Source organism: Eulemur rufifrons, chromosome 9, assembly GCF_041146395.1.
Source record: "Eulemur rufifrons isolate Redbay chromosome 9, OSU_ERuf_1, whole genome shotgun sequence".
Taxonomy (NCBI): domain Eukaryota; kingdom Metazoa; phylum Chordata; class Mammalia; order Primates; family Lemuridae; genus Eulemur; species Eulemur rufifrons.
The window spans coordinates 8,273,326-8,283,118 of NC_090991.1; the positions used below are offsets into that span (position 1 = coordinate 8,273,326).

Here is a 9,793-nt window from a genome sequence, read left to right on the forward strand (position 1 = left end):
CCCTTCGAGGCACTCCAGAGGCCAGAGTCCTCACTGCCGTCGACCCTCACCCCTCTCTGAGCCTGAACTGGCCCCCGTCCAGGGCACCGCCTGGGTCTGTGCCAGCCCCACCATCTGCTGGGCCAGTTACTGCGTTTGAAGATGGGTCCCAGGATCCCTCCCCCAGGTGACCGTGGGCGGGAGGCTAAAGGCCAACAGCCGAGAACTGCAGAGCTGGGGCCAGAGGCTCGGCAGCCTGGGCCTGCGACAGGATCCCTCGTTGGGTACACTGACCTAACAGGTCCTCTTGGCTCTGGTAGACTGTAGCTGTAGAAGGGAGAAGAACGCTCAGTGTTTCAGTTTCAGAATGTTCTAGAATTCCCATGTCAATGACAGGATAGGATACAGTGGGATGTCCAGGGACCCTACCCTCTCATTGTTCATGGTCTCCTTGAGGACAGAGGGCAGAGGCGTGAAGGGGATGCTGGCAGTGAGCACCAGGTGCCACAGAGATGAGAGTGGGACCGAAGCCAGCAGAGCTCCAAGAAGGGACAGTCATGCCATGAGGCACCTTCAAAGGCTTCCGGAAGGGACCAAGACAGACAAGGACTGAGACAGACTCAGACGAGGCCCAGAAGAACACGTGGGATTGCAGCCGGCAAGGCTGATGCTGAAGTCCACTGAGTTCCGGGGTTCTCTTTTGTCCCGTGTGCTTGTATTGCAGCACGTCTAAAAGCAAGGAACTCTCTCCAGGGTCTGGGCAGAAAGGAAGTCCAGGCTCCAGCCAGGGGACAGCCTGTGCAGGGACGCAGCCAGGGGCACAGCCAGGTGCCAGCCCCAGCCAGCCGCCCGCAGACCAGAGTCCTCACACGCTTCGGAAAGGTACGTCCCCATGCCCTTCCCATGGCTCTCAGGACAGAGGTGGCTGTGCCATCCCCGAAGGCTCGATTCTTTCTATTACCGTAGATACTGAGATACCGTGTGGTTTAGAGAACAATTCCCGATCTGGGCGTTAGAGCCTTTGGACGTTAACCAGCCCTGAGAGAGGGATTATTCACCATTATTCCTCAGTTTATTCATTTGAAACATGGGCTTGTTAGGGGCATATATAGGACTGTGCTTCCGGTACTCCAAATGATTCCACCAGCGCAGAAATCGTGGTCCAGGATGACAGGTGTCTTCCATGGACCTGACAGGTCCTGCCTCTGTCATTTGAAAAGCCGTGTGGGCTCGTCCATGAGAGCCCCGCCCCCAGGGCCAGCCTCACACAGCTGCCCACCCCTGGATCGCTTGCACAAGGTGACAGCTCCAGATTGCTCCCGTGTGAGTCCTGGCGTTCAGTGCTTCTCTCTGGGAGGGTCTGACAGCTGCTACAGTGACCCCTAGCCGCCCAGCCCAGAATTCTGCCTCCAGAACACACTGTCAAAGGCTCACTTACTCTCTCTTCAGAGAGTCACTCCCACAAGCTAAAGATACACTCCGTGCTGACATTTCAGAAATGGGGAGCTATACCAAGTATACTTATCTGAACCCTTTGGGTTTGTTTTTACCTGTGTCATCTCTTTGCAAAGTCTTTCACATGTCTAAAATAGTATGTCATTTAATGTGCTCTATATTCAGGCCATTCATGCTTTCAGGAGTGGCTTTAACTCCAGGATTTGCCAAATGGGGCCGGGTTCAGCTCATCCCCACATAGCTCCACGGCAGGTCCCTTTCCAGCCTGCTAGTCCCAGACTGCAGTGACAATTCATCTCCTCACCTGCCCTCACCCACGCCTCTGTTTTATCCCCATTCGCTCCTTATACATTCTGCAAATACTTATTGAGCCCTACTATGTGCAGAGCCCTGTGCTTTCCAGAAAGGTAAACACACCCCAATAACGCAAAAGCAGGGCTGCTGTGCTGGGGGTGTTTGGGGCACTGTGGGGACACATGGGGGCACCCTTTCCAGACTCAAGAGTTAGGTGGGTGGCCCAGAAGAAACTTCATCCTGAAGGTTGAATAGGAGTTGGGCCAAAGTGGCGGTGGAGGGATTCCAGCATTCCAGGGCTTCTCTCCAGTAATGCTGCAGTCTAGATGCCCTGAGTTCGTTAACCTTCCTTCAGCCCTGCAAGGCAGAGGTGATGGCTAAGCCATTGTTCTGTCCAGCGGGAGGGCCAGGGCTCCTGCCACAGCCAGCCAGCTTCTTTGTGCTAGTGACAGGTTGAGTCTTTCCGTTTCTGCAGCACATTGGACCTATGCAGGGAATGTAGCCCTGAGTGACCCAGGTCCCTTTCCCAAGTGACCTTCAGTAGTTCAGAGCCTTTCTTTTTTTTTTTTTTTTTGGACAGAGTCTCACTCTGTTGCCTGGGCTAGAGTGCCGTGGTGTCTGCCTAGCTCACAGCAACCTCAAACTCCTGGGCTCAAGCAATCCTCCTGCCTCAGCCTCCCAAGTAGCTGGGACTACAGGCATGCGCCACCATGCCCAGCTAATTTTTTCTACTTTTATTTGTCCCGTTAATTCTTCTCTATTTTTAGTAGAGACAGGTTCTCGCTCTTGCTCAGGCTGTCTCAAACTCCTGACCTTGAGCGATCCGCCCGCCTCGGCCTCCCAGAGTGCTAGGATTACAGGCATGAGCCACCGCACCCGACCCAGAGCCATCTTTTGAAAGGTGTAACTTTCTTCCCCACTCTCTCCGCATTCATGGCCCACAAATAGCACGCTTAGCTGAGTTTTTTCCACACCTGTCTTTTGACAGTGTGCCTACGATTTAACATCATGGCCTCGTCCTGTCACCACCTGGAAATGGAAAGGGTAATGTCACTACATCCTCTCTCCAGCTCCTTCCTGAGCAAGCATGTTCAGGCATCGATACCGAGGGTCTCCTGCAGCTCCCGGAAGTCGTGATCGTAGGGTGCTTTACATACATGATCCTCCTCGGTCGGACCTGGCCTCACCGTCCCACTCCTCCCCGCGTGTAGCCACGATACCTTCCCCGCGGGGGAAACAGCCCATGCTTGTGGATGGGAAATGTGCTCTCCGGTTTGGCTGGGTCTGCGTGTGTAGATCAGGGCAGGAAGCCAGAAAAGAGGAGGAGAAATTAGTTAACAGATGGAAAGATATGAAGACTTGCAGCTCTGGGTTAATTTTTAAAAATTGGCCGCTCTCAGCGTGGTAAGCGGTGGGGGCCAGGGAGGCGTGGGTGGATGGGGATGGGGAGGGGCTGATGACAACGGTGATTACTGAGGGTGTCTGAGCAGGCCACGCGGATGGGCTTCATTTAACAACATTGTGTTTTGTTGTTGTGTTTTCTCTTTCAGTTTCAAAGAAGTTGGCACCAATTCCACCCAAGGCCCCCTTTGGCCAGCCGGGGGCTGTGGCTGACCAATGCACGGGCCAGCCGTCCCCAGTCAGCCTGTCTCCCACCCCCCCAAGCACCCCGTCGCCCTACGGACTGAGCTACCCCCAGGGGTACTCCCTGGCCTCGGGCCAGCTGTCCCCGGCCGCAGCCCCTCCCCTGGCCTCTCCTACTGTCTTTACGAGCACTTTGACCAAATCCCGGCCCACTCCCAAGCCCCGACAGAGACCTACCCTGCCGCCTCCACAGCCTCCCACGGTCAACCTCTCAGCCTCCAGTCCCCAGTCCGCGGAGTCCCCCCTGCTGGATGGCGTGTCCCCTGGGGAAAGCATGTCTACAGGTAACCACGCCACGGGCTCCCTCACCTTGTTCTATGACCCTTAGTGAAATGTGCCTGGTTGGGAGGGGATGGTCAGGTCACTGCCACCGAACAGATTCCTGTGCGCCCTGACGTGGCCGTGCTGGCGCCATGGGGGGCTTACGAGAGGATCTCAGAAGGCCACCGAGGGAAAGCAGCTCTGGAGTCCAGTGGTCCCGCAGAGGTGCTTCTTAAGCCATTTCTCCCAGGCTGAGCCCGCCAGCCCAGGGGTCTATTTCTGCTCTTCATTTTTTGGGCTTCAGCATCCAGGGTCCTCTGGAGTAGACCTTTGGGAGAGGCTGGAAGCTGGTTATGATAACGGAAGAGCATCAGAAAACTCAGGCAAGGTATTCCCTGGATAGAGCCCGAGGAACTGGCAGGTACAAATGCTTATCTGGAGAACAGGAGCTAGGAACCAAAGGTATTTTTTCCCATTAGTAACATAAGCCTTGCTAGAAAAATATATTTCTAGATATATAGAGAGGGGTCAACCTCAGAAAAGATGCACGTCCCTGCCCCAAACTCCCCCACTCCTGCCTATTCTTTGAGGAGCTAATTGGACAAACCCTCAACTACTTAATTTAGTTTTGATTTAAATTTAAAAACAAAGGCAGAGTTATCTTCCTGCAGAAAACAAAGTAGGCATGAAATCACAAACGCACACCACATTTAGCCAAAACCATTCACTGGTTGGAAGAAACAGGATGTTTTTGAAACGTCCCCCAAACACTTCAAACCACTTAAAGATTATAAAGACAGGGGCATATTTGTGGTGGCCGCTGAAGTCATGTGAGCATTTTTCTTGTTCGGGGAGACAGGCAGAGTGTTGGGCTGTGTCTTGGAATAGCGCCAGCCCACCCCCCTGCACGGCGGAGAGCCTGGCCATATGTCTGTTCAGTGTGGTCCCGAGTAGCAGAAGGTGAGGCAGCTTGGGTTGGAATAAACACGCACACCCCACACACGCACGCCCCCACACGGGCACACGCTTTCAAAAAACAATGTGTCCCTAGGTCCTAGGGTCACTGGGACTTCTCACGGATATTGCACTTTTTTCCGCATGTCCTTCTCCAAAAGAGTGGTTTCTTTTCCCTTCAGTTAGACGGGAGCAGCGAGCCTGTGGGGTTCCACCCCCGGCTGCCGATGAAAGGCTAGTCAGTTTGCAAGTGTTTGCAATGGGTCAGATTTAAATATTATGGGGAAGAGCCATCTGGTGATTTGGCTTCTTTATATTTGGTTGTGATTAATGTTGAATGTACAACTGCTGTCATCTGCTCTGAAGCTTATTAAAAATTAAGGAAATTCCTCTCCGAAAAATGGCAGCGAGCATCCTGCCCCCACCCCCAGTTCTTCGTGGTGACTCGTGTTTCCTGAAGGGCCGTGGTGAGGGGCACAGGCCCGGAGGAGGGGACCTGCCTGAGCGCATGTGGTCCCCTGAGTCAGCTCTCGGGCTGCTTCTCCCATCCAGCCGCCCCCAGGAAGGGACACATTACAGTGTCCACACTGCAAGCGACAGAACGAGCAGGGGACAGCACGCAGGAGAGGCAATAAAGAGCGGGATGAGAGCAGAAATGTGGGAGCAGAGTGGGCAACAGAAGGCATAGAGCACAGCACCCCCAGGGCTCTGCAAGAAACGGAATGACCGGCCTCGCATCTCACAGGTCTGAGAACGCCTGAGCGGTAGAATTACCAATGCCCCTTGCCCTCTGCAGACGCTGTTTGTTTTAATGTCCTTCTGGCAGCAGACTGTTGTCTTGTCCCATCCGTACAGGCCTGAGCCAGTGTAGACTCCATAATGGTTTGGTGTGACCCCACCTGGGACTGTGATATTGGCATAGTTTTTTTGTGACGTTCTTGTTTCGTCGTGTTGATGCCTTTCTCCGAATCCTGTCATTGTGTTCTTGCAGCTGTGTGACATGAGTGACGCAGTTTTGGATACGTGTGAGGGGGATTTGCAGGGTAAGCTGGCCCCGGCCTCGCCCCCTCTGCCCCGTAGCCAGGCCAGCCGCCGCCCGCTCCTCTCGGCTCCTGTCTCTGCATGTGGCTCGGCCCGTCCGCATGGCTGCTTCACCCTCCAGCCTCCCCGACCTCAGCAAGGAGGAGCCGATCCGTGAGCTCACTTGGCTTTGAGGGATCACTGGCCTTTCTCTCTGTCTTTGCACAGGAGGAGCTGGGGGAGAGAGCAGCCGGCAGCTTAGCTGTCCTGTGCCCCACCTTCTCTTTCGCTAGCGTCAGCTCCGTGCAGTTCCTCCTCCCTCTCCAGGGGTAGGATGTGGAGGGTAACAGATCTGTTCTTCATATAACGGATCTCGGGGAGTCTTTTGTGCCCAGTGCCCTGGGGATGTTCACTGCACCCCTTTGCTTAGGAAGGGGTCCCCAGGGGAGGTCATGCCTGGTGCAGCCCAGCACAGGGTTCACCCCCATGGCCTGGACCCCATTTCTTGTGGCCATGAGTTTGCAACAGCAGATCTCCACTTCCAGACGGAGATTCTAACATCCGTCTTCCTCTGTGCCAGGCTGAGCGCGCTGGCAAATCCTGAAGAGTCTGTAGTGTTAGCACTCAGCCCGAGCTCCCCGCTCCCCACCCCGCTGGGCTGGCCAGCCAGATCCTTCTATCCAATGCAACACAGTATCTTGGAGCATTTATATCGGTATCTGCTTGGTCTCCTCCTCCTATAGAGAGTAGACGCTCAAAACTAAAGCCAAGGCAAGAACATGAGAGAAGCCAGAAGGAGTTAGGTGTATCTGCCCCAGTAAGGAGGGGTGGCCACAGTAAACCCGGGTCTTTTGCCCCCATTTTGGCCCATGATCCTGCAGAGGCTCGGGCAGGTCTCCTGGCAGAGTGGCCTGGAAACTGGAAGTCACAGCTTCCCTGCCCCCAGGAGTGCTGGCGAGGGCTTCTCCCCGTACCCTGATCCCTTGCTAAGTGGCTCTTCTCCCTCGGGGGTCTGGATAAGGGCACGCAGCTCACATCCAGGGCCTATCTTGGGCGTGTCTAAACTCAGCACCCTGACGATTCCCATCTGACTGCTGCGCTGCGGGGAAGGTCAGAAACTTGGCCAAGGTCACACATCTACTGCGTGACAGATTTGAGGTTTTGGATCCAAGCAGTGGAGCTTGTGCTTACCTGACAGTGTAACCCGCACAGCAGGCCGGCCACAGGCCAGCACAGCCTCACGCCTGTGCCTGGGGCAGAGGGGCCAGGCAGCGAGGGCAGGGCAGAGGCAGGTCCGGGGCCCACGGACACCCTGGGAGGCAGAAGAGCCACGTGCTGCAGGAGGAGCAGGTGGCACTGGCTGAACCAAGCCGGCCTCAGTGCCCCCCCTGCCACCACCAGATCTCTCCTCCTCCGTCAGGCAGAGAAACAAAGACAGGCTGGGTGACATTTAGAGGATTCTCTGTGGGGTGGGAGTGGGGTGAGGGAGGAGGACCTTTGTCCCCGAGCTTCCATGTTTGTGTGATGTCTTTTAGGGCAGTGTCCGAGTGTCTGTCTGTACACACAGTATGGTATTCCTCAGTGTGAACACGTGTCTTACAAAACAGAAACAGAAACAGAAACCCCCGCTCCCGAGGGTGGTCCGGGGCTGCTCTCCCACGGGGTTCACTGCCTCTGTCACCCCAAGGGCCACTGCAGCCCAGGCTGACAAGGCGAGGTGAAGAGCAGAAGCAGGCAGAGCTGGGGAGACAGCATGACAGGGGAAAGGACCCCACTTTCTGTGGCTCTCTGGCTCCAGCACACCCAGTTTGCTCCTGCAGCCCCCAAAGCGGCAGGCTCAGCCTCACCAGCATCTGCCAGGGCAGCGGCTGTAGCGCCAGGGCCATTTCCAACGTGAGTGTCCAACAGGGGCCTTGCACATACTGAGCCACTGCTGGCTCTAAGGACTCCTGTCTCCTTTGCCCACTCACACGTGTCCCCACTGAGCACTGTTACTCCGGGTACGTCCTTCCTGATCGTCTTGCCAGAAAGAATGACTTTTTAGTGCTTCTAATAAGGATGTGACCAGAGGTGGGGGTTTACCCGGTGTCAGGGAACAACAGTTCGCTGCTGTGACTACCAGAGTCCTGAGGGAGACCCTGTGCTCCTCCGCCACCAGCCACCCGCCAGGTGGCTGTTTCTGAGTGAGGACACAGGCGCAGGGTGCCCCCCATTCATTCACGGACTTGGGAGAAGCAGCGGGTGTTTTTCTACTGTCTCAGGCCCTGTCCCTGCAGATTCTAGGGGACAAAATGCAGTCTGATACAGATCCCCAAAAGCAATGTCACCAAGACCTGCCCCAAGAGCATCCGTATCAAGGATCAAGCACTGGGTGGCCTGGGGGGGGCGCTGTTCTAGCCTTCCCGTCCGAACCGCTGCGGCACGTGCTGGGCGCCTGGGTACTGCGAGCTCACGAGGGAGAAGCACAGCAGGCCCCGCACAACCTGATCCTGCAGCAAAGTGCTTAAACCAACCTCCGAGCGACCCCCGCAACAGCTCCCCACCCTGCTGCCTCAGGCTCACCGCACTCGTCTGGCCGGAAGCCTCCTTAACGACCTCTCTCCCCAACTTGCAGATCTCGTCCACTTTGACATCCCTTCGATCCACATAGAGCTGGGGTCCACGCTCCGCCTGAGTCCCCGGGAGCGCGCGCAGCGGCACTCGGTGACCGACAAGAGGGACGAGGAGGAGGAGTCTGAGAGCACCGCCCTCTGACACGCACCCGCCCGCCCCGCACCCTGTACATACGCACGTGGGCCCGGACACGCCGCCAGGAGCAGCGTCCCCGAGCTTGCCAAGTGTTCTCCGTTGGCTCTTCCCTGTCACTGCCAACGCGAGGTTGGGGTTTGGCAGAAAATTGTGATCGGTCTGTGTGGCGATGCTGGTGGTGCAGATTTTGTTGTTTTTTTTTTTCCTTTCGGGTGGCGACTTCGGCCTTTGTTTTGACCTTTGCCTTTTGACTTTGTGCCTATTTTGATCTACTTTCAGCCTCCGTGCCCAGTAACACCCACCTCTCCACCCAAGGGTTTGTCAGAAACGTCGTTGGCAGGGTGGGCTGGTGCAGAAGAGGGTCGCGATGCCTGGTTAGACCCCAGGGCCGCTGCTTTCCTCGGACAGCTAATGTCAGGTCCTGCGATGTCTGCTCAGCGGCCACAGAGAGGAAACAGGACAGCGGGGACCTTGGGCCGGGCTTCTGCAGCTCCCTGGGGGAGGGCTCGCCACTGGGGAGCTTGCCGGCAGCCCGTAATCAGCGTGCTCCAAAGCAAATGGCTTAAAACAAAAGTTTGTTTCATTTCCTAACAGTTTTCTTTTTCCCCACCGTGTGGCTGAAAGCTGCCATTACTCCCTGTCACTTGATACTTTCGAATGTAAAACACAGTCTTGCCGGTATCTTGAAGGTAGCCCCCATCCCCCCAAAACATTAGCTGAGAGTAATTCTACCCCTCCAGGCACCTAGAGGCACTAGTATGTGAGGTCCTGGAACCCACCTCTTCTTTCTGGAGGTTACAACTGAATAGCAATAATCCTGTTACCCAAAGCATGTAGAGGAAAGCGAAACCAGCCACGGAGACACGCGCTCAGCCTGCGTGTGGCCTGCTTTGCTCACCGGCCTCATCCCTTCTCATGAGTCCCACCTGGTCCCAGGTTGAGGGCCGGGACGGCACCGGGGAGCCTCTCCACACTTGGGGATTAAGGGAGTGAGAAAAGATTTGGGCCATGCATGCAAAGTCAAAGTTTAAAATTTTATCCTTTTAAAATAGATATAATATACCTATATATGATATAATATTTGTATATATGAAATCTCTCTATATTTGTTTAATTTGAGCCATTCAGTCTAAACCAATGTACAGGTGTACAATGAAAAATTTAAATGCTTAGTTATTTTTCCCAACACAGTGTAAAGCCACCCTTCTCTGAGAGTGGGATTGCAGACTTTTGACGTTATGGCTTAGCTCACTTCCTGGCAAGGGCAGTTCAATCCTCAATTTGTAATGGAGCGGGGGGGTGAAAGTTATCTTTAAATACATGTACAAACTGTTGTCAAAAGTAATGTTATTAAAATAGATTTATTATCCCTGAGCTTGGCGTATGTTCTTGTTTTAATGATAAACCCGTGGGAACACGGCTACCACTATCGCATGCT

At 54.9% G+C, this 9,793-nt stretch overlaps 1 protein-coding gene across 5 annotated transcripts in view; it reads left to right on the plus strand.

Annotated features, from left to right (window-relative positions):
* ARHGAP44 (Rho GTPase activating protein 44) overlaps positions 1-9,729 on the plus strand; it is a 175,017-nt gene extending 165,288 nt beyond the window's left edge. For 3 of the 5 annotated variants that reach the window (XM_069481951.1, XM_069481953.1, XM_069481954.1), the window contains 4 exons: positions 704-861; positions 3,279-3,656; positions 5,579-5,630; positions 8,222-9,729. In XM_069481951.1, coding sequence (XP_069338052.1) covers positions 704-861; positions 3,279-3,656; positions 5,579-5,586 — 544 coding nt within the window. In that variant the 3' untranslated portion in view covers positions 5,587-5,630; positions 8,222-9,729. The remainder of the gene's footprint in view (positions 1-703; positions 862-3,278; positions 3,657-5,578; positions 5,631-8,221) is intronic. The other 2 variants (XM_069481949.1, XM_069481950.1) reach the window with 1 other exon arrangement.
* The last annotated feature ends 64 nt before the right edge of the window (positions 9,730-9,793 follow it).